This window comes from Meles meles, chromosome 9, assembly GCF_922984935.1.
Source record: "Meles meles chromosome 9, mMelMel3.1 paternal haplotype, whole genome shotgun sequence".
Lineage (NCBI taxonomy): Eukaryota > Metazoa > Chordata > Mammalia > Carnivora > Mustelidae > Meles > Meles meles.
Window position 1 is genome coordinate 59,376,801 of NC_060074.1, and position 25,190 is coordinate 59,401,990.

A 25,190-nucleotide genomic window follows, 5' to 3' on the forward strand; every position below is an offset into this window, starting at 1 on the left:
CCAACAGTGGAGGAGGGTTCCCCTTTCTCCACATCCTCTCCAGCATCTGTCATTTCCTGACTTGTTAATTTTAGCCATTCTGACTGGTGTGAGGTGATATCTCATTGTGGTTTTGATTTGTATTTCCCTGATGCCGAGTGACGTGGAGCACTTTTTCATGTGTCTGTTGGCCATCTGGATGTCTTCTTTGCAGAAATGTCTGTTCATGTCCTCTGCCCATTTCTTGATTGGATTGTTTGTTCTTTGGGTGTTGAGTTTGCTAAGTTCCTTATAGATTTTGGATACTAGCCCTTTATCTGATATGTCGTTTGCAAATATCTTCTCCCATTCTGTCAGCTGTCTTTTGGTTTTGTTAACTGTTTCCTTTGCTGTGCAAAAGCTTTTGATCTTGATGAAATCCCAATAGTTCATTTTTGCCCTTGCTTCCCTTGCCTTTGCCGTTGTTCCTAGGAAGATGTTGCTGCGGCTAGAACTTGTACAGGAATTCAGTAAAGTGTCAGGATATAAAATCAATGCACAGAAATCAGTTGCATTTCTGTACACCAACAACAAGACTGAAGAAAGAGAAATTAAGGAGTCAATCCCATTCACAATTGTACCCAAAACTATAAGATACCTAGGAATAAACCTAACCAAAGAGACTAAGAATCTATACACAGAAAATTATAAAGTACTCATGAAAGAAATTGAGGAAGACACAAAAAAATGGAAAAATGTTCCATGCTCCTGGATTGGAAGAATAAATATTGTGAAAATGTCTATGCTACCTAAAGCAATCTACACATTTAATGCAATCCCTATCAAAATACCATCCATTTTTTTCAAAGAAATGGAACAAATAATCCTAAAATTTATATGGAACCAGAAAAGACCTCGAATAGCCAAAGGAATATTGAAGAACAAAGCCAAAGTTGGTGGCATCACAATTCCGGACTTCAAGCTCTATTACAAAGCTGTCATCATCAAGACAGCATGGTACTGGCACAAAAACAGACACATAGATCAGTGGAACAGAATAGAGAGCCCAGAAATCGACCCTCAACTCTATGGCCAACTCATCTTTGACAAAGCAGGAAAGAATGTCCAATGGAAAAAAGACAGCCTCTTCAATAAATGGTGCTGGGAAAATTGGACAGCCACATGCAGAAAAATGAAATTGGACCACTTCCTTACACCACACACGAAAATAGACTCCAAATGGATGAAGGACCTCAATGTGAGAAAGGAATCCATCAAAATCCTTGAGGAGAATGCAGGCAGCAACCTCTTCGACCTCAGCCGCAGTAATTTTTTTTTTTTTAAAGATTTTATTTATTTATTTGATAGAGATCACAAGCAGGCAGAGAGAGAGGAGAAAGCAGGCTCCCCGTGGAGCAGAGAGCCCTATGTGGGGCTTGATCCCAGGACACTGGGATCATGACCTGAGCTGAAGGCAGGGGCTTGTAACACACTGAGCCACCCAGGCTCAGATGGACTTTTGTTCACTTAAAGAGAAAACACGGAAATCATTTTCTACTAGAAAAAGGGAAAAAACCATATTAAAATATAAACATAAACCACTTTACAATTTTAAACATACTAATTATATGATATTACCCCTGCCACTGTTTTCTCCCATCAATATAAATAATAGAGAATATAAAGCACTTGCTCACAATGCAACTATGTCCATTTTAAAAATAATACTTCATGAAGTTATTACATATTTAAAGTTGCATGGTTTATAGTAAAAATTTTCCCATCTTTTTTGTGCAACGTTTTAACAAAAAGTCACAACTTTTTGAGATTTTTAAAGGAGTTCATTCTATTTTTAGATGAATCATGTTATCTGGAACATGTATATTTGGACTCAGTGGTTTGCTGCTTGCATACTGTGTTAATCTACTGTGCTAATCTTTTTTTGTCTTCCTTCTTCAGATATGGTCCTTGACCAACAAGTGAGCTCAGGTCAGCTCAATGAGGATGTACGCCATAGGGTTCATGAGGCACTGATGAAACAGCATCATCACCAGAATCAGAAAAAACTCACCAATAGAATTCCCATAGTTCGTTCCTTTGCTGATATTGGCAAGAAACAATCAGAACCAAATTCCATGGATAAAAATGGTAAATGTTTCTTTATTGTACTTTTTATGTTTATTATAGGTATCTGAAATTTCAAAGTGCTTCCAAATTCTTTAAAACATATTTTATTTGAAAATGATCTATTGTAATACAGATCATTATAGTAGAGTTATTTCTTTTTTATACATATATAGTCTGATTTTCAAATATCAAGTTGTAGAAATTTTAACAAAGAATTTAAATTTCCTGAAATGCTCATGAAATAATGCAGAGGAAACTTTTATGTAATAAGCAGTTACACACTCCAATGCAACTCCTTCATCGTCTTCACCCCACAACCCAAGAATGTAATATAATGCTTTGAATTATGGCTTTTTAAAGTTAAAATGAATAATGGTCACCAGTTACTGTTTGTGGAAAAGAGCTAATGTTTTCATGTTAATCATAGTCAACAAATTCCATGAGAGGCTATGATTAAAAAGACTAACTAGAACATTGCTTGTGGCTCTACAGTATGTTAAGCCTGATTTCCAGTTCATAGGCTCAATGATGTTTGCAGTGCTACATCTTCAATGCCCATGGAGCCACAGTGTACTTACTATCTTCACATACCAACACAGATGACACCAATCACTGTTTTTTGGCACTTATGACTTACTCTAAGGCTTGTGCATTCAGACTCTTTTATCCTTCTTTTGTATTTTGTTCTCTCCTTGTATTTCTTTGAACCTTCATCGTTTATGCTAAAGAAGTTGCTTAGGAATCTATCCTTTCCATTAGTATTGTAAAGGAAGATAAAGTTATGAGGATGATAGGAATTTGTTAGACTTTCATCAGCTGCACAAAGTCCCAGTTTTAAAAGATAAAAATTAATGAAAAGTAATCTCAAATGTTGTACTAGAAAGACTCTGACTTGCACAAAATCTTTAAAGCATGTATATTTCAGCATGGACTATTTTATGTCATTTCACTCCTACTTTCAATAGCTGTAGTGATGCCTTAAATACAAATGCATGAAAATGAGTTTTCTCCACATTGTGCTTTAAATGGGATTTTTAAACCAATTTTCCTACTACTGAATCAAATATATGCATATAGAGGAAATGCTTTGATAAATCAATGAAGATGGTTAGATGTACTATTGTTTCAGAGCACAGAACCAGTTCTTAATGGCAAAATGATTTTTGAAATACTTTTTGATTTTTTAAATCATTGTCATATAGCAGTCTCTAGTTGTGCATATACAGGTATTCCTGCTTTCTGAAAATTCATGTTATGCCACTTCACTTTGGTTCTTTTTAAAGTTTTATTTATTTGAGAGAGAAAGAGAGGGCACGCATGTATGTGTGCACATCGGGGGAGGGGCTGTGGGAGAGAGAGGGAATCTCCAGCAGACTCCCTTCTGAGCATGGAGTGCAATGCTGGGCTCAATCCCATGGCCCTGAGATCATGACCTGAGCTGAAATCGAGTTGGTCGCTTAACCCACTGAGCCACCCAGGAGCCCCATGCAACTTCACTTTTATGAAAGACCTGCATTAGTACCTATTTTCATTAACCAAAAGAAATCCAGAGAGGATTTTGCTTTTATTAAAAAAAAAAACTGTTATTATACTCTTGTAGGTCTTAAAAATGAAGTGGTACGAGGCAAACTTTCAGAAAGAAGTGTTTCATAGGAACATTACTTTTGTGTAGCAAGAGGAACTTTAGTAAGTTCAATTAAGTACTTTATAACATATACCAACCTGTATTTATAGATTCCACTGAGCATTTTAAGAATTTATGCTTTGCTTTAAATCACATCATATATTCAATATATATTCATATTCTAAATCACAAATTGCTTTAAAATATGCTATACATAAAAATGACAGAATAGAGATGCCTGGGTGGCTCAGTCATTAAGTATCTGCCTTTGGCTCAGGTCGTGATTCCAGGGTCCTGGGATCAAGTCCTATATCTGACTTCCTGCTCTGCGGGAGGATTGCTTCTCTCTCTCCTACTCCCCCTGCTTGTGTTCCCTTTCTCGCTATTTCTCTCTCTCTCTGTCAAATAAATAAGTAAATAAATAAATAAATAAATAAAATCTTAAAAAAAATATGACAAGGTGAAGCTTTTATATTCTGAGACCTAATCTAAATGTAGTACTTTTATTAAGCTATGATACTAGAACTTACTTGGGTATGATGATATTAAAGCAACAGATTCAGATATTTACTAATTTTGACATTGGGCTTATGTCTACATGATTCCGAGGACCTTGCTAAAATATTTCTCTGAATTAACTATGTCTGAATGCAAGCGCATTTTAAAAATTCTGCCTTCATTTGATTACTTTTAATAGAAATCATATAATAAAATGTATGTCTAGAAGAAGGATATATATTTATTTAAAAATGCAAGGCCTGGGGGCGTCTGGGTGGCTCAGTAGGTTAAGCCTCTGCTTTCAGCTTAGGTCATGATCTAAGTGTCCTGGGATCAAGCCCCGCATCGGGCTTTCTGCTAGGCAGGGAGTCTGCTTCCCCCCTTCTCTCTCTGCCTGCCTCTCTGCCTATATGTGATTTCTATCCAATAAATAAATAAAATCTTTGAAAAAAAATGCAAGGCTTGTGGATTGTGAACTAGCCATAATTTATATTTTAAATTTCACTGGGAATAATGTTTACCATAAAATGACTTTATTACATTTTATTTGTGGAAGGAAGAAGGTAATGAATTTACTGGATGACTAATTTATTGTAATATCATGTAGACTTAGACACAGTATTTGATACTGCCTTAAATTTCTGGTAGACATGAGAAGAAATGACAGAATTATAGCCTTGAATCACAAGTCTACATCTAGATACATAGAGATACAAAGTTTTCTGAAAGGCTACTTTTTGCCTTACTGAGGCAAATGCTTAGTTTTTTTGAAAACTGGAATGTGAGTAGTTCTGAAGTGATTCTGTCACCATCTGTATAATCAGCCTTTATCTAAACATAGAGATCTTTTTGAGGCACACACATATTAGGGTAATAAAAACTTGGAAACATTTCTAATAAGATTCATATACCCAATTAAGTATTGTTGTAGAGTATGCTGTCAGAAATGGTTTTCTAAGCCTAGGCTTATAACACCTCCTCGTGACTCTGTTTTGCTTCTTCATACACTTTACATAATTATGTGTGTTGAGAATTCTGAAAATATGTATAGACTTCACCAATTTAGAGATAAATCTCCTATCCAGAAGTGAAAAAAAGTGTGAAAGACCTTTATTACTAAGGTTCTCAATCTACTTAGGAACTCTAAAAACTGACAATTTCTACATAAACAAACAAATCGAAATTCATAGCCATAAATATAGATCTGACATTGTTTCAAAATATGCAATGGAGATTTATTTTTTTGTGCAGTAGTACAGAGAGATGCAAAAGGATTTTAAGAAATCCAAAAAGGTGAAAATAATATTATTTACAAAAAAATCTTTGTTCAGCAGAGTATTTCATGTAAAAATGGACTTTTCTCTTTTAAGATTATATAATGGGAATTAAATGGGATGAGGATTTTCTAGAAAGTTGAAACCAGAAAATATTTTCCTTCCCCAGCATAGGGATAAAAATAAGCCCCCTCTTGTTTTTAATATACTTTCACTTTTGGGGCAAAACTATAAAAATTCCCTCAAAAATGAACTGATATTTATGTAAAGAAGTTTAAAAGAGTCACATAGAATAAAGATTCTACTTCCTTAATTGACTTTTCTTTGGGCATTATTACCTTAGTAGTAATCCCAAGAGTTAACTAAATTCAGATACTTCAGTCTGAGTCTCAAATGTGGATATTCCCCATTTTATAGATTTGATATGCAAGATAGTGTTTTCCTTGCTCCTCTTCTCCCCAAGTCTGCGCTATTTTGTTTGTAACTTTTCTTTAGTGATTTGTGATAATTTGTCAGTCTCACCTCTAAATATGTTAGCTTTACTTCTTTGTATAATTTTTTTTTTCTTGGTGTTTGCACATTCTCTTAAGGGCTAAGTTGTGGGATGCTATGGCTTCACCATGCATTTGAATGCCGCCATGCTGTGTTTAACTTTCACTTTTCATTAAGCATCAAAACTGTGAGAATTAAATGTCTGATTCTGATGTTTCAATAAAAAGTGACAGTTACATTTGGCAAAACAACAGCAAAAAATAATAGAAAAATAATATTTTCTTTAACATTAAAACTTTGAAAAAGATATGGGTGGAAAGTACTCACAATAAATATATCAAGAATAGTCAATAATTCTTTGAAACTAGAAGGACTTTCTCAAGATAAAAATAAGACTTGTGTTAAATGATCTGAAAAGTAAATATATCATTATTTGTATTTATCATTCACTTTATGCATTTGATTATGTCTTGAGACATTTGGATTACAAATCTAATACAAAATATTATTAACCAACGATAACATTTATATATTTTAAAAGTAATTTCAGACTCAGGTGTTTGCTCAGGTGTAGGTTCTGATTCCACTGTGTTCCTCTGATAATTCTAACTTTATTTCTTTTCTTCCACATATCTTTTCTCCGTCCTGTTACAAATACTTTCCTGGCAACTTTTATTTAGGATCACAAAAGGAGTTGCAGAGCTGAAGGTCTCTAACTTACTTTCAAACACAGGTTTCTGGAGAACATTTAGATTTAGAAGGATGGGATATGAGTTGATTCTGTAGGCCTGCATAAATTCTAGCCCTTAAAATAATGTATGCATGTGTATTGTGAATGACTTTTATTTATGGCTTTTGGAAATCAGTTTTATCGCTTTAAAAGCACTTCTTTTACAATGCTGTACTTTTTATTTTCAGATGTGTAATGTTTTTTTGTGTTGAGATAGCTATATGCTTTTATGTTTTTTAAATACTGTGGTTTCTAAGTAAGGTACCAAAGAGTTTAAAAATTATTCTACATCATGTTCTACCTTTGAAGAAAAAAAAAACCTAGATTTATAATTCTTAGAATTACTCAAGAGAAAACATGTTAAAAGATTCGTGTAGATGTCAGAAGTAAACATTGTTATTCAATAAAGCTACTTTCCATTGTTTCAAAAAAAATCAAGGTGACTTGTTAACAAAACTGACAGTTCTGTTCAGAGACTGTATGGTTGTTACTGAGTTTTGGAATATCAAGACTAGATATTAACAACAAAAATAGATCTAATATGATGTGTTTAAATTTATTGTTTCTTATATTACATTATTTTCAGGCATACTAATTTTTCTCCAAGTTTAATTATATGCATACCTTTCATGTTTTTGAAATGTAGCTCACCTAATCAACATTTTCTAAATACTTAGCCTTTCTTTCTTCATGTTTTCTATTCCCATGAATAAATGTATTGTTACACATATATGTAACCTTGTCATTCATCTTTATATTTCTTTATTTTGCTCTGTCTTGTGTCTGTCTCTAACAGGCTCATCTCATCTCTGTACCTCCCTCATCTCCTACCCTTTGGGTACTCTAAATGCGTTGAAGGTTTCTGAGGTAGTGTAAATCAGCTTGGTCTCAAGGTTAATAGTAATGTATTTTTATGTCTTCATCCCAGTTTCCTTCAATACGCATGAGCTTCAGTGGATTAAGCAGTAGCAAATAATGCTATACTTAAGCGATGTATTATTCTATTGATTTGAATTTGGCCAAATAGAAGTTAAAATCTGCTGTTTTACAATATTTATGTACATAATTTATTTAAAGAAGAAGAAAGCTATAGGTAAGGGCTTAAAATTAGTTAATATGATACTTTACAGTTATTTTGAGAATTTATTTTACAGTTGCATTTCTATAATGAGATGCTTTAATATACTGATATTACTTAAAATAAAAAAAAAAGTACTTTGACATAATTTCATGTTCCTTCCCCACAACTTTATGAAGAGGGAAATGGCTATGCCAGTCTCACAATGGACTTAATGAAAAATTTATGAAGTAACAAGTAGAATGGCAGAACTTTCCTTTTCTGATTATCAGTTATTTAAATTGCTCTCAGTTTTCTCCTATGCTTACCTCACATCTTTTATAATTTGCCCTGGAAAAAATCCATGGTCTATAATAACTTTTTTATCTAACTGATAGATGCTCCCTCATGAAAGTCCAGAGGAAAAAAATGAATTCATAACTCAAAGGAAAATTAATTCAAACAGTTGCTAATATGAATATTACATAATATGCACATTGATTAATAAGACGCATGACAAATATTAGAGTTTTGGATTTAAGATGGTGAACTAGTTGAGTTTAAAAGCTTGGAAAAATAGGGGCATCTGGCTTGTTCATTTGGTAAAGCATTTGATTCTTGTCCCTGGGGTCATAAGTTCAAGTCCCATGTTGGGTATAAAACCCACTTTAAAAAAATAAATAAATTTATAAAAGCCTGGAAAATGAAACATATGTAGGATGATGTTATGTTTCTTAAATGTTTATATTTATATACTCATGATCATTTCCCAGTTAATACTAATGGTGTCCACTTTTCATTTGCTTTTGAATAATCTACTCTAAAATAATTAGGCTACTGAGTTAATAAATGTCTCTTTCTCTCTTTTTGTTTGTTTTATTTTTTATTTTTTTGGATAGCCATATTCATGCCTCAAAATTATTTAGATATTATAATAACAGATGTGATTAAACATTGCAATGACATTTATTTATAGGATATATTAATATGGGTAGTGATCAATGGGTAAAATGAAGGTAATATAAAGAAATAAAGATATTTATGTTCAAAAGCATTGTGGCATCATGATTCAAAAAGGTATCATAAAAATTAACATCATTAAACTTCCACACATATATGTGAGTGCTAAATCCTAATCTTACATGATTTTGTCCTGGAGGGAAAAATATCCCCCAAAATTCTTCGTTATTCTATTAGAAAACATATTCTCACTTTTGTTGAAAGTAAAATCCTATACCTGAAAATTGGCATTCTGAGAATTATGATTGTTTTAAACATCAGAGAAAATAAGGGATGCCCTTTCGGAATCTATATTTGATTGTTTTAAATGATAATACCTATGTGTTTTTCTGCATCCTGCCAAGTTTTCAGATATTACCTTGAAGATACAAACTTTTAATGTCTATTGTTTCATTTTAACAAATTAATATACATATCAAGAAATAAAACTTGGAGTTCCTTTTAAACTTTTCAGGACTCTTGATGTGATTAAGTATATTTATTACATTTACTACTTTATTTATCTATTACCTCTGAAAGTGTAAAACATATCAAATTTGTGGTTTATATTTCTAGCATAAGTTGGTAGTTTGAATGCTTTTTTCCTATATTCTATTCACATATCTAGAATTTAGAACTTACAAGAAATTCCCTATCATCTCCAATATCTTCTGCTAGTTAAGTACTCTCCACTAGGTCCTTATTCATATTGCTGGAAATAGTCATAGAGATACACTTCAAATCTCTTTCTGATTATCATCTTTATGAGGTAATATTTTGTAAAATTTTCATCATCTTAGAACAAAAATAGAATAGAACAATAAATCTCAAAGTGTTAGTATTTATAAGAGGAAACACAAGTGCCAATGTTTTAAAGATATCACATGAGCTGATCGTAGTGTATAAAATATTCTGCTTTTAAAGTATATATATGAAAACACAAGCTATCCAATTTATTCAGATTTTAAGTTATGGCATATTCTCTATCCAATTAAATCTCTTCAAAGCGGGTGATTTTACATTGGGTTAACTCTTTTTGTATGTATTTGCTGATCGAATTAAATAATTGTCCCTCCACACAGTTTTAGATCACATGAAATAAATTATTATAAGAAAGCCAATATATGTTTATCTCATTTTCCCATGCCTTGAACTTCACCTCTCAACTATACGGAACATTCAGTAAATTTAGGTTTAGATATATCTAATGTTCTAATTCATGAAAAAATGGAGAAATGATGTGAAACTGGTGATTGAAGACATCTGTTAGTAGCACAAATGCATTATGTAAAAGGTTTTTTTTAAATTACAGTTATTATTTTGAGAATGATAAATGAAATGGCTGCTAATGAACAGTTCACAGTCATAGCCGCACATGGCAGTTAGAAATGGGAGAATGAAAATAATTGATGCAGTTTACGTCTGTCATTTCTCTGAAGTTCATGTATCTCTTAGAATATGATATAATCAGAATTTCTGCACATGGCTGGGGGTAAATTTCTTTTAAAAACTCATTTTTAATATGTTGGCTAATTGAACATAATAATAATAAAATCAAAAATTTTTAAAAAATAAAAGTTCATTTTTAAAATCTTCATCAAATGTATTATTTTACTTTGTGTAGTGATAGCAGAGAAATATTGAAGTTTTGGAAGAATCTTAAGTTCATTATTTATGGCAATATAGCAATTTTAAAACATAGCAAAATTGTACATATTAATAAATGACCCCTACTTGAGAGGCTTAATCATTCCAAAAGCAAAATTAGGGTTAATACTTGAAAGCAGATTATTAGATTTTAAGTCATTCTTGGTAATTTCTAGGTAACAAAGGGTAAGTGGGATATCAGGAAAGAATTTGAAGAAAAGGTTCTGTTTGTATATACATAGTAGTTTAGAGAAGGTTGGATAAGTAGAGATTCTAGTAAGTGGAGAAGATGAGACTAAAGGTGAATTTTGAATAAAATTGAAATTAGATAAGGTGCAGAGAAGAGGCAGGCAGAGAGAGGAGAGAGTATTCCTGTCGAAGGCTGAGGGGAATAAGAGCAGTAATGTGGAGTCACTGAGTTATGGTCATAAATATGGTCAAGGCTTCAAAGCTGGGTTGCCATTACTCATTTCACAGCAAAAGTTGTAAGTGAGGATGGGAGGAGGTTAGGGAAAAAGAAAGATGCAAGTGAAAGTAAGCAGAGCTTGTTAATTTTTACCATTTAATTGCTGAATATGGACAGATTTCAGATAAGCTGTGATTGAAAAAGATGTATTTCATGAATAGTGGAATTTAATTACCCATTGTCACATCCCCACCTCTACTGTCCATTTAACTAATAACATAAGCTTCCCTATAATGGGAAAAAACTACAAAGTAATTAAGTTGCTGGTTAGTGTTAATGGAAAACTAATACAGTTCAAGTTTATTGGTCTTTTCTCATGCAGGGCAATATCAGTATACTTACATAATTGAATAGTAACAAAGATAAAATCATATTCACAGGGTCTGTACTGTGTAAGGGAAAGGTGTTTCTAACTGCCCCTGTCATACAGAAATCTCTAGATGTTTTCATCAAAGCATTTTTTTCTCATTGTTTTCTTCAGGTGGAATAGAAGCTATGGATATGCTATGTATTCAGATATTCCTGAATAAATAGTCAGAAAAATATTTGCCCTTTTAAAAAATTACATTTTAGGGGCGCCTGGGTGGCTCAGTGGGTTAAAGCCTCTGCCTTCAAAGCCTCTGCCTTCGGCTCAGGTCATGATCCCAGGGTCCTGGGATCGAGCCCCGCATCGGGCTCTCTGCTCTGCAGGGAGCCTGCTTCCTCCTCTCTCTCTCTGCCTGCCTCTGCGACTACTTGTGATCTCTGTCTGTCAAATAAATAAATAAAATTTTTTAAAAAAATAAAAAAAATAAAAAATTACATTTTAAATTCTTCAGGTTGAGCTTAAATCATAGATGTCTATCTTGTCATATATATATATATATACATATATATGTCATATATGTGTGTGTCATTAGTTATGGACAAATTTAGAACCCAATGATAGTTCAAAACCATGATTAGATTTAAATATTTTGTAGACAATCTTCTTCATAGAGAATAACTGTTCAGCTATGGAGTTTTAACCTGAGAATTGGCTTTCTTTTTCTTGACTGAATTCTCCCATTTCTATCTGTAACAGACAAATAAGACAATTTGTATTGATATAGATCTATTTATATTGACCCTTCATGCTTACCTCATAAACTCATTAAGAAACCTATGTTAGCCTAGATTAATTCATATTTCACTCAATCTGTCTAGAATTATGTAAGTAATTGTTTGTATTCTGTAATAACAATTTCTTTTAGCAGGTCAGGTTGTTTCTCCTCAGTCTGCTCCAGCCTGTGTTGAAAATAAAAACGATGTGAGCAGAGAAAACAGTACTGTTGACTTTAGCAAGGTAAGCTTTTCTCTCTCATTTAATAAGGCACTGAGTTATTACTAGAAATTACTACCCATTTTAAGAGGTGTTGACACAACTTTTTGCATGCACTTTTTTTTTTATTTCTTAGCCAAAGCTTGATACTGTTATAGATGTTGTTAGCATTCAAGTGCACATGTAACATTTTGCTTATTCACAAAACCAAATGTGTAAGTTTATGTATAGTGTTCAGGTTTCAGCCACTTGGTATAATGTATCTCTTACAGAAAAAAGGAGAGTTGGACTTCACAGAGAATTTAACAGAAGTTTATTGTTCAAAACTATTGCTGGTTATTTTTTTTCAAAATCCTTTTTCTCCTATTTGTGGAAAAATAAACCTCTATGATATAAACTTCACTGTGGTAATCAAGGAAGGCCTTAGTGTAAGGAAACACTAGAACCTAGTGAGACTGAACAGAGTTTTGAATAAAAACATAATAACAACTGACTCTGTTGAGGGATACATCTACAGAGAGCCAATTCAAATGAAATCATTGACTTGAACATGTTCTAAGAAAATAGAATACACGTGATTTGGGTTAGCAAATTCCCGACAGTGTATATGTGCTATTGTAGGCTACGGCAAACTAACACTTGACCAGGAAAGAGGAGTTTCCATATTGATGAAAAACAAAGAGGGTAAACGATTCTTTTTATCTGAGTGGCTGAAACAGTAATAACCCAGAGTGATTCCCCCCCCCCCCCCGAAAGCACTTAGCACTGGCAATGACTATAACAGAGGGAGGAGGTGGGAATGGGAGGCAGAGTAGAAGTTGTCTGCATCGAGCTTCTGAAGATGAATGGCGATCAGCTCCTTGTTGCTGTTTCAGAATGCCTCTGCCAGTGCCTAAACGGTCTAGGTCTAGTCATGTGCATGTTCTCCTTCTGGTGCCTGGTGGAGTCTCCATGGGAGCATGGTGTACCAGCTTAAGTCTGTTAATTATGCGTGCAGGGACTGGGAGGCCAACAAAAGGGGCATACTAGTCCCTGTGGGATGAAACAAAGGCATGAAAAAGGACCTCCACACCAGCAAGAGAGAGAGGTGAGGGCATACTCGGGCTATCTTTCTACAGTGGTTCCAAGCTCATTTCACCATATGGAGGCATGTGTTTCAAATATTAAGCCAGTTCAAATGTATTATTCCATTTCCGCTCCAAATAACATATCTTTTTAAAGCATTACATCTTCATTCATCTGCAAGTTGGAATAAAATTGTCACAAACTGCCATACATTTAATTTCTGAAATTCTTCATTTGAAACAATATCTTAAAAGCAATGACATAAAAAGTTGCTTACTTATTTGTGCAGGCACTGACAGTGTTAACAGGGGCACATTTAACACTCTCAAAAACAATGATAATGTATCACATCCTTTGAAATAAACTACCTTTTAACTTTTTTAAAGGATATAACCCCTTGACACTGAATTTTATATCTCCATATCATTTTGCTTTTAGTTCTCTGACCTATCTTTGCAGCCTTCGCAAATGCTTTATCACTTCTGAAAGAAAATGAATACTGTCAATCAGAGTAGTCTTATCTTCAGGTCTCCCCCCCGCTCCCCAAACAATTAGAACTACAGAAGAGAGAAAAAATATATAACCTTTCCTTTAATCCCTGTCTTCCTTACTGCATTTCCAATCAGTGGTCCATTTCATCTTTTAACAGGCAAGTGAAATTTCTACAGCCCTCTACTCAGTGCCAACCATGTCTATTACCCAGTCTCTTGTCCATATCATGGCACGTTGTAAAGAACATGGCTTTTGAGAAAGAACATCAGATCTTGAATCCTAACTCTAACATTTATAAACTATCTGATCTTGGAGAAGTTCTCTAAAGTTCAGCTTTCTCATATGTAAAATAAGAGCAATATTGCTTATTTCTAATTTTGTTGTAAAAATTAAAGGAGGTAATATAGAGAGCCTGGCAGAGTGCTAATCATATAGCAGATCATCAATAAAAAGTGGTTTTTATTATTGTCATTGTTGTTGTTTTAATATTAGTGGAAATAGCATAAAAAATAAATACTAGACCAAAAATTTAATATGTTTTGCTCTCCCTGGATATCTGGTGCCTTGAATGGTGCTTGGAATGTACTTGTTGAATGAATCCTGTGAGATTTAATGTAATTCAAGCCTTTAGTTCTGGAATTTTTTTCCAAGTAATACTTCTTACCTTATAACCTGGGAGGGCAGAGTAATAGGGTTTGGAAAGAACAAATGTATCTATCATTACAGAAACAAATTTTAGTGCCAGATTTTACAGGTATATGAATTAAGCATTTTTAGCCCTGATGATTTCAGTTTGGTAGTGAATTTATGAAAGTTCAACAAGTCTCTAGGTTACTTTGGCTATGCTAATATTTAAGCTTTATTAGGTAGGTTGCAAAACCCAGTAGAATTTTGAGATGTTAAGGGGAATAAAAGTCTTTATTCATTTTATGTGACTTAATACTGTATCCTAGGTACATTCAATCTACATGTTTTTAACCCTTCCAATGGATAAGCTCATCAAATTTATTAATTTGGGGAATGTTTTTGAATATGAGCTGAGGTTGTCAGGTTTTTGCTTCTAATAAGTGCTTTTCAAAAGCAGATGTGTCAAAAGTCTATTGCTTTTTGTTTTTTAAACTGACACGTAGAAGATGGCTATTTTAGTATTTCCCAGGATTTTGGTGGTGTTTATTTCAAATGACCCAAAGGAGACGTCACATTATTTTCTATGTAGAAGGAAATTTCTTCTGCATCTGTCTTTAGTATGTGAAACATATTACAATGAATGGATTTTTTTTTTTTTCACAATGAATGGATTTTTAAATCCTCGAACTGTAGGAAAACTTAGAAATCTTCTCATTTAAAAAGTGAGAAAGCTGAATCCCAGAGAGAGTTAGAGAGCTGCTCACGATCACTAGCTGGTTAGGGACACAACACCATTTCTCCTCAGAGAATCCCTATTAATTTTCTTGTACTTTCTATAATGGGCTTAAGGCTTAAACTTTCTCCTTAAAGTCCCATCACTGTTTCCTTCACATCTCATCACATGGCTTGTCCAGACACTTCTTGTTCTGCCATGATCTTCTGTCCAACCTTGTTCCCTAGAGATATACCTGTTTCTCACCTGCAGCTTAAGTACCAAATGCCCAGAATAAAACATCTTCCCCTTCTTAGCATAAAAGTCGAAAGAGCCCAGAAGCATGGGCATGAATCCATATTCATTAGAGCATATACCTTGATTACTTCAAGGTCCTATTCAGAGAACCAGAAAATTCTAGTTTCAGTATGTTCATCCCAACTGTTTGACTCCACTTAAGGATTGTCTTAGAGATATAATTCAGCCTAGTTCTTCAGAGCAGTTTTAGGTATTTGTAATTTTATAAAAGGTTAAATTATGGTTCTTAAATATGATCTCTGTTATATTAAAAGGTAGCTTGATTGTCAGGGTTCTTCTGAATAATATAATACTCCAAATACAAAAATATAGGGCTAATGTAAGAATAACATAATATATAATTACATAATATAATAATAAATTAGATAATGTATTATATAATCTATCACTCCCAAATATATGACTATCCCAAGAGTAATGTAATGAGTATAATATAATGGCATTTCAGATATATATTATTTAGCTATAAATTATTACATTTTAAATCAAAATTTGCTAAACCTGACATTATGCCTTTTGTAAATAACAGATGAAAATTGATGATATATTAGGTATTATGTAATGCAAAAAAAAATTCAAATGCTAGGATCATATATTTCCTTTTGTAAAACTGGACTATTTTAGCACACTATATAGTCCTTGATTTAATTAAATTGGATCTTAAGACATTTATTTGTATGATTGCCACCAGCCTGAGGCACAGACTTCAGTGGTAGGTGCTTTGGCATTTGTCTAGCAATAAATGAGTTTATAGAAAGTTTTTTTTGGGTAGAACTTAAATTTATCAGTAAAGTTATGACAGGTATTGCCAATATAATTCATATTTATCAACCTCACATTTTCTTAAAAAACTGTTTTCTCGGGCGCCTGGGTGGCTCAGTGGTTTAAGCCGCTGCCTTCGGCTCAGGTCATGATCTCAGGGTTCTGGGATTGAGTCCCACATCGGGCTCTCTGCTCGGCAGGGAGCCTGCTTCCCTCTCACTCTCTCTGCCTGCCTCTTTGCCTACTTATGATCTCTCTCTGTCAAATAAATACATAAAATCTTTAAAAAAAAAACAAAAAAAAAACAAAAAACTGTTTTCTCACTTTAAATTTTATTCCAGTGTATTAACATTGTATAATTGTTTTTTCCATCAGGAGAAAAAAACTTAGTTGTTTACTTTCTAAGTCCCTAAAAGACCTATGAAGATATATTGTGCTTTTCTCATAGGGCTAATAGTGTATAGGTAATCTTTTATTCCCTTCTTGAAAATTTATGCATTAGTGTAAAATTGTAAAGCATTGCTAATTTAAAGCATTTTCAATGTGTGCATTTCTTCTAGCTACAAAAATAAAAATGAACATATGATAATAATTCCCCTGAAATTTAACCTATTATTAAGGTAAATAAATACTTTGTATTTGTAAATTAATAAGTTAGATTCCATTAAAGGAAAATATTTACCATATAATATTCCAATGCATGTGTTTTATGAGTTTACAAATTTATATTTGGAAATATATTTGTAGAATAAAAACGTTGGAATTTATAATATTTGTCATAATTTTTTATAGGCAGTTTCAGCTTTGTTAAATAATTTTTTTCTTTAAAATAGAACCTGTTACGCTGAAAAAATAAATAAAAAGGGAAAAAAAAAATCATAAAAAAAAAAAAAAAAAATAGAACCTGGGTTCTATTTAATGTTTTTAGTGGAGTATTACAGATTATTATTATGTTTAATCCTTGTGATAAAATGTGTACTTCATATAATAGGATTTATGTTTTATGGCACCCTTATCTTACAGGAAAATTAAGTAGTTATAAACTTCTAACTAGCTATGCTGAGGTCTTGATTTCAGAAAGTAACATATTTTAATGTAGTCACTACAGTCTGGCTATGGACTTCCTTAAGGTACCTTAAGTACTTAAGTACTTCCTTAAGGTACCTTAAGTACTTAAGGTACTTAAGGTACTCATCCTTAAATTTTTTTCATTTTAAACTTCTTGGAAAAAATCTTCTCAAATCATTAAATTTGCAAAAGAAAAAAATCTTAACTTCACCTGTGTTTCAGAGCTCTTTTCTCTTTCTCTTGGCTATCCCGACTTTGACCTTGGGCCCCCATTTCATTAACAGGAGAGCATAAAACCAATTACTAAGGCAGATAAACTCTTATTTTCCCTACAAACAGATACCCATAAAGAGCAACTCAAATGAATTAGAAACAAGAAATAGGCCTTGTGAAATTGACTTTAGAGTCACTGCTTGGTTTTCACTGATGACCTGTGCATAAAAATTGATATTTACTCTTAAGAATGTTTCACAGTCATTTTCCAGAATTCACCTTTTAAGCATTTCTTCTTGTTAGTGATCACTTTTGTTTTGTGTGCATTCATTTCAATCACAGACATCTCATATCAGAAATTCAACTATGGTTCTTCGGCAACTTCAAATGTTAATACCTTTACTGTTTTCTTTACTCTGCTATATCTAAATTCTAATTTCTGATGAGAAATTGAAATTGAAGAATAATCAGGCCAAATACAGAGTGTAAAGTATATAGAAAAACTAGAAGAAAGATGGAGACTAAAGTCATAATTTATACTGTAAGGAGAAAAATGGTCACATTTCTTTGGAAATAGACATATTTTGAGTATTAATTGAAATGTGCACAAAATTAAGATAACGTATTATAAATCTTCTAAATCTGTTGGTCAATACAAATTAAAGTATGACTAAAGAATATTCATTTACTTGAACACATACGTTTTTCTCCCTGAAAATGTCAAGATTGCTGATGCAAAGAAGTGTCTTTTAAAAACAAGAAATAGAGAAACTAGAGTATTCAGCTTATTTATGACAACATAGAAAAATATACAAGAAAAAAGTTATTTTTAAAGGACAACTGAGATATTAAACTATTTTAAAACTTTATTTGCGTTATATTTATAAAAACTAGATTTATTTCACCTACGTTTATTGATGGATTACCGTGTATGAAGCGCTGTGCTAGGATATGATTCAGCAAATTTTGATTTCTCTTATTTTACTTTGTGATGCTCTCAGGTTGATCTGCATTTTATGAAAAAGATTCCTCCAGGTGCTGAGGCTTCAAACATCCTAGTAGGAGAGTTGGAGTTCTTGGATCGAACTGTAGTTGCGTTTGTCAGGTTGTCTCCTGCTGTGTTGCTTCAAGGACTGGCTGAAGTCCCAATTCCAACTAGGTAAAAAGTATCAGCATCATCTGCATTTTTCTTAAACAATTTTTTATAAATAAATCCCCCTCAAACCAAAACCAAACCAAACCAAACAAAATGGAAAAAACAAGGAGTAAATATAATTTCCTTTGAAAGTTTTTTCTAGAAACTAATGTGTCATTCACAAAATCGTTTCTTCTTCTTTGTGGAAGAGGAGAAAAAAATATTTCAAAAATTACTCTGTTCTTTCCTCCTTCTTCTCAAACTTCAGTGTTTTCTTTCAGGCTTGCTCGTCAACTCTGAATACCCAGGTCTATATCACCATATAAATAATTTCTTATAAGGTTGGTAAAAACGGTAAAGTGTTAGGATTGCCTCAAAGATTGCATTAGACTGTAGGCTGGTCAGACTCAGAAAGATAAAGGTTTTGAAGGCTTAGCTTATGCGCGAATGAGTCAGCCTTCTGAGTTCATGTGAGTGCCATCCTGAAGAGATGTCTATCTAATATACTGTGTGTTTCTCAGGCACAGTATGCTTCCCATACGCAGAGTCTGAAAATCATCGGTAACAGCATTGTGGTACTGTGATTGAATTCAAATCAAAAGTACAAATTTAGGGGGCCCAGGTGGCTCAGTTGGTTGAGCGACTGCCTTCAGCTCAGGTCATGATCCTGGAGTCCGAGGATGGAGTCCCACATTGGGATCCCTGCTCAGCAGGGAGCCTGCTTCTCTCTCTGACCCTCCCCCCTTCATGCTCTCTCTCTCTCTCTCATTCTCTCTTTCAAATAAATAAATAAATAATCTTTTAAAAAATAGTACAAATTTAATTTGATTACCTAAACTTATTTTCCATTTAACTACACATAGAAACTAATAACTTAGGGATAATACAAACCAAATTACATTATCACTTATCTCTATTTCATAGATAAAATATATGTCCATGGGCAAAATTGTGATGCAAAAAGAAGACTCTTGACTTTAGCATGTTATGTTCCTAGTAGTTCATCCAGGGAATCTTGCTTCCTTCCTTTTTCCCTCTATTAAATGGGATTTCTATATACAGACAGCCATTTGTATTCCCATAGCAGAACTCACTCCATTTCCCTCACGATTTGTGCCCTTTGATTGACACTGTGACTGTTTTAGGTCCTATTAGTATGCTTCCCCTTCCAAACAGTGAATGCCTCTGCCAATTTAAAATGATGCAAAGTTCAGGTGCTGTGGTTTGTAAAAATGTTTCCTCTTATGGACCTTTGTCCTTAACTAAAAACACAGAAGATTATATCACTCTGTGCTTTGATTATGGACAAGATATTCCAAAAATATGGAACAGTTTCCCAGGAGAGACCTCATTTCATTAGAGCTCAGCTGACTAATATTGGATTTGGTGTTCAAGTACCTATCCCGGGTCTGCATGGGGGGCTTGGGTGCTTAAGCGACCAACTTTTGATTCCTGCTCAGGTCATGATCTCAGGGTTGTGAGACTGAGCCCTGTATGTCAGACTCCATGCTGGGTGTGGTACCTGCTTAAGATTCTCTCCCACCCTCCACTTGCACCCCACCCCCCAACACTCACACAAAGTACCTATCCCTGAATCTGTGACAGGAACAGATTTGAAGCAGGAACCTGGTTACCACTCAGCTTATAGAAAGAAGTGTCTGTTCATCCTGTTGGAGGGCTACTCAAGAGTTCTGATATATGCCAACTTTTATTAAAAAGAGTGACGATGTCCTGAGCACATTAAAATGCCATCTGACTATGATTAGACTGCATTTTCTTTATACAACTTGTGACCTGTTCAGAGTTTCTGGGAATTTGGAAATTGGATTTAAGATGTCAAACTTACTAATTGTAGAGGTAGTATTTTAGTAGTTCAAAATACCTTTCAGTCTTCCAAGCAGCGCATTCCCTTTCCATCATTTAGGAAGGTGTCTGATGAAATTCTGTGTCAATGATGGCTCTGTATGACAAGGATAGTTCCTGTGTTTCAAAGGAAAGAAAAGAAAAATTCCCAGGAGTACAGAAAAGCCTTAATACGGTTATATACCTTCACTTTGAAAACTGTCAAGGTTTAGGTGACCTCATTTCATACTGACATAGTGAAATATGTGCAGAGAACAATGCAGGAGAAATTAGGGGCACAGGAGAGCCACCGTATGAGGAGAGATTAAAAAGACTGACTATTTAGTTTGGAAAGGTGAAAAATGGAAGAAGATTAGATAGACAAATAGAATAAAGCAAGCTGTCCAAGGTTCCTAATTATTCTCTCTTAGGGGGACAAAAGGGCACACCATGAATATAATAGCAACACATAGTAAAAATGTCAGAAAATAAATTTTTAGGACTTTATAAATAGCCCATGGAGTAGAAACCTGAAAAATGGCAAGATGTACATAGGTTAAAAAATTTCTTAAAAGTATTATAGTTGATAAAGCCCCTGACACCGCATTAAGCTATTCCTGTTTTAAATTTATAGTGGGCATTTCTGTGTAGTAGAAATTGACTTGGAATCAGGTACAGCTGACAAAAAATTAATGTCAGACTTTCTAAGACTGTGTAATATATGCTTTATATAAAAACATGCACAATCGCTAAAGTTTGTAACTAAATGAACGGTAAGGTTATAGTATGTTTCTTTAAAGCTTATGAAACTATGAGTCTTCACATTTAAGAGCATAAACCATTTAACAAATTAATACCACTGAATTATATTGCAGAATATATGGCATTTAAAATTTTTCATGATTTCACTGTAGCATTGACCTTTTCAGAGACAAGACAATTACCAGTCCTCCAAAGTTAGAGCATGTACTGATTTCTTCAAAATCTCCATTTGTGTTGGTGACTTTACTAGGCTTTCAGTCTAATTTAGATGGAATATTGGAATGCAGCCTGTATTTTTATTCCTCCATAATCAGAATTTAGATCATTAACTCCCTATCTTTTCTTACTAACTGATCTTTGATTCTTGACAATAATTTTTTCAATTTAATGTAGATGTTACATATACCTACTGTTTTTTTATTATATGTTCTTGCTTTGTTTATAATATTATATTGCCTTTTTCTTTCTTACCTCATTCTATAATTTGCATATTAGTGAGTTCTTCCTTGTCATTCAGAAAGGTTTAATCATACTTTACTTTTATCACCTTCCTCCTCTAAGGATTATAGAATCCTTAAAATTTTCACTACCTACCATGTAGGCTCTACTGGTAATTAAATGGGAAAACGCTGAGTTCAAAGTAACCATGGATTTCCCTTGCTCAAGGACCTTAAGAATAAAAGTCAATCATTATAAAAATGCTTTAAAATAGTAATAAACTGTGAAAAAATATGTATTTTATACTGAAGTCTTCATCTTAAATAATTCTTTTGCGCTGAGTCATTCTGTAACTACTGGAGTTGTTTTTTGTATTTCTACCATGAAACTTTTTGTATTTTTTCTTCTTAATTACAGATTTTTGTTCATTCTTCTGGGACCCCTGGGAAAGGGTCAACAGTACCATGAGATTGGCAGATCAATTGCAACCCTAATGACAGATGAGGTATTTATTCAAGTTCATTGGGAACATTTTCCCCTACTAGGTACACTTAACTTTTGGAGTTCCTGTATTCATGACTATCTGTTGTGAATCAGATTTCGCTGTATGGAAACCCCCCATCCTTCTATGCTTCCACTATAAAATTTCCTCTGGAAAAATTTGTTTGGAAGGGGTAACAAATTCACACACTTGAGTATAATGCTTTAAAACCTCATTTTCTAAAGAAAATGATTTAGTGACACTTAGAATGTATTTATTAATATTCTTCTATAGAGTATATGCTGCTAAAGCGAGCTCCATTTTTAATATCATTAGATATCTTGTTTTTGGCAAAATAATTTTAGGACCTGAAAAAACAGTGGTAGTTTATCTGGATAGTACATACAACACCAAAAGCTATGCAAATCTATCAACTTTCTTTACAGTTGCCAGAATGTTCTTAACCTGAGAGTCTTTGAACCATTAGAGGAGCTATAGATGAACTTCAAGGGACCTGTGATCTCTTTGACACAGCACACAAATTCTTCTATGTAAAAAAATCATATGTAATTTTTTTGGACTGGAAAAAGCTTTTATCAGCTTCTCAAAGAGGTGTATGATCATAAAAATAAGAACATAAAAATAACATATAACTGATTTCTTGTATTCCCCAGTACCTTATGGGAATCTGTTGTTAAAGAGTGGATGCAAAAGATCACAGAAGGGTCATATATTCAAAATTCAGTAGTAAATAACGAATAGGTTATGCATTTTTTATCTCACCTAAATAATTTAATGTATTTATTGAAATACTTTGGCTTTGGATACTTGAAAATCTGCAAAAAGAGTGGATTACTATTGTATATAAGTTTTCCTAGATTTATGAAATCTGAAAAATTTGATCTTGTCTTGGTGATATAAATTCTATTATATCTGTCCAAATTATGTTTTATGGTTTTGTATGGATCCGTTATTGTATTTACACATAGGAAACCAAAACACATTTTTCATCAATTTGAGAAAGAATCAACTTAATGAGTGTATTCATTTCCTATGGGTGCCATAAAAATTTACCACAAAGTAGGTGATTAAAACAAGAGTAATTTATTTTCTCACATTTTGGAGGACGGGAAGTGTGAAGTCAGGGTGTCAGTGGGAGAGCCACATTCTCTCTGAAGGCTCTAGGGGCGCATGCTTCCTTGTCTCTCCAACTTCTGATGGCTCCTGGGGTTTCTTGACTTGTGGTGGCAAAATTCTAATCTCTACCTCCATCTTTACAAGGTCTTCTTCCCTATGCCTCTGTGTGTCTCCTCCCTTTCTGTCTCTTATAAGGATACTCGTCATGGGTACAGGGCCCACCCTAATCTAGGATGATTTTATCTTGAGATCCTTACCTTCATTACATCTGCAAAGACCCTTATTCCAAATAAGGTCACATTCTAAGGTTCAGGTGGCCATGTTTTGAGAGGCCACTACTCAGTTCACCATAGTATCACATTATTGAGGAAATCTGGAAGAAAACAGGGAAATTGGAAAAGGGCTTCATGAGGACTACAAACCTGCTTTAATAGAATTCTCTTAAGAAGACACTCATGGTATCTTTGCTTTTAGTGTTTCCATATTGCTTAATATTTTGCAGTTATTACAGTTTTGCAAAATATATGACACAGTGATTTGCAGTCCACAATTTAAGTGTTGTCATTTTTATGTACGTGTATTTCATGTTACATTATGTTTCCGTAACTACCACATTAGGAAATAAGATATTTCTGGGGCATGGGGTGTATTATATGGTGAGAGGAGCATGCTGCATCATGGGAGGTTCACATATACTTACGCTATCTCTCTTCCTAATTCTTCTCTTTCTCAATTAGAAGTCAAGATTTTCTTAACAGAAAGATGTCAGTTCCAAAGTTTTTTTGACTAATCAAGTGGCCATGGAACAACAGGGAAGCATCCATGTTTTTTAAACTATAGATTTAGACTGAGAGCAGGGGGGATTTCCATCTATTTCCTTGACTAATAAGAACTACCCAATTTGAGAGCAAGCATTAGCCATCTAAATGCAGGCTCAAACATAAATTTCTTCAACTTGAAAGTTTAAAGGTTAGTTTTAGGGCTATTTGTAAGTCTCTGTGAGTAGTGGGATAGAGAAGCAGAAATAGCCAGAAAGTTACTCCAGAAAATGAGAGCAATTGGTTATAATAATAGACCTATTGAGTATCAAAAAAAAAAAAAAAAGTTTAAATGCTTTTAAAAGAGAAAGAACTTTTTTTTTTGTTCAAAACCCAAGTAGAGAAGTTGTTCTGCTTATCTAATTGTTTTGAAGGCAATGAATACTTCACTCATTAAGAGTAAAATGCAATATGTTGATTCATAGAGTTTAGTTAAGAAAGTGGTGAATCAGATTATGGTATCAAACTGTAAATTCCATGTTAGCGGTTACCACTTACTCCTTTTTGTTCCCTGATTTTGTCAGGTGCTCAAATAAATATTTGTTGACTGAACTCTGTGGTTTTTCTCTTCTCCATCCTGGAAATTTCTTGTAGGTGGTCAGTCTGTCTTTTCCTTTGTATCTTTAGACCTAGCATAGTGTCTAGTCATGACAGAGTTTAATCTTTCTTTTTTCTAATGAGTGAATGACTGAATGTGCTAGCCAGCTTAGAAATACCTCACATTTAATCAATTTGGTAAACTATTTTCTTCCTTTCTGTTAAGCATTGTTAGCGATAAATCATATGATTTTTCTTATTGGCACTACTGCCAATGTATTTATCCCTTAACATTCTTAAACATTATTAAGCAAGCCAAATCACTTTTGTTTATATAAATAGTATTTTGATATTTTTCATAATAGAACTTAAAACTGAGAATTTAAGAAAATATGTATTTATATAATTCATTTAAAAATAATAAAATGAGTATATATTAACATAAATGACAGTTTTATGAAAACAAAAGGAAATACAAAAACAAAAAAATTACTAAGAGTGGCATTGTTTTTTTTCTTCTTGTTCTGGAATTTTGTGCCAAGAATTTTCTCTGTTACCCAGATTTCAAGTCAACACTGACTCTTTCTGTTCAATCAACAAACATGCCCAAA

At 33.4% G+C, this 25,190-nt stretch overlaps 1 protein-coding gene across 6 annotated transcripts in view; it reads left to right on the top strand.

Annotated features, from left to right (window-relative positions):
- The window catches only part of SLC4A10 (solute carrier family 4 member 10), a 301,713-nt gene that overhangs the window by 179,346 nt on the left and 97,177 nt on the right, over window positions 1–25,190 (top strand). For 3 of the 6 annotated variants that reach the window (XM_046019396.1, XM_046019394.1, XM_046019392.1), the window contains exons 6-10: window positions 1,918–2,106; window positions 12,105–12,196; window positions 13,170–13,259; window positions 18,431–18,588; window positions 22,024–22,111. In XM_046019396.1, the coding sequence (XP_045875352.1) occupies window positions 1,918–2,106; window positions 12,105–12,196; window positions 13,170–13,259; window positions 18,431–18,588; window positions 22,024–22,111 (617 nt within the window). The remainder of the gene's footprint in view (window positions 1–1,917; window positions 2,107–12,104; window positions 12,197–13,169; window positions 13,260–18,430; window positions 18,589–22,023; window positions 22,112–25,190) is intronic. The other 3 variants (XM_046019393.1, XM_046019397.1, XM_046019398.1) reach the window with 3 other exon arrangements.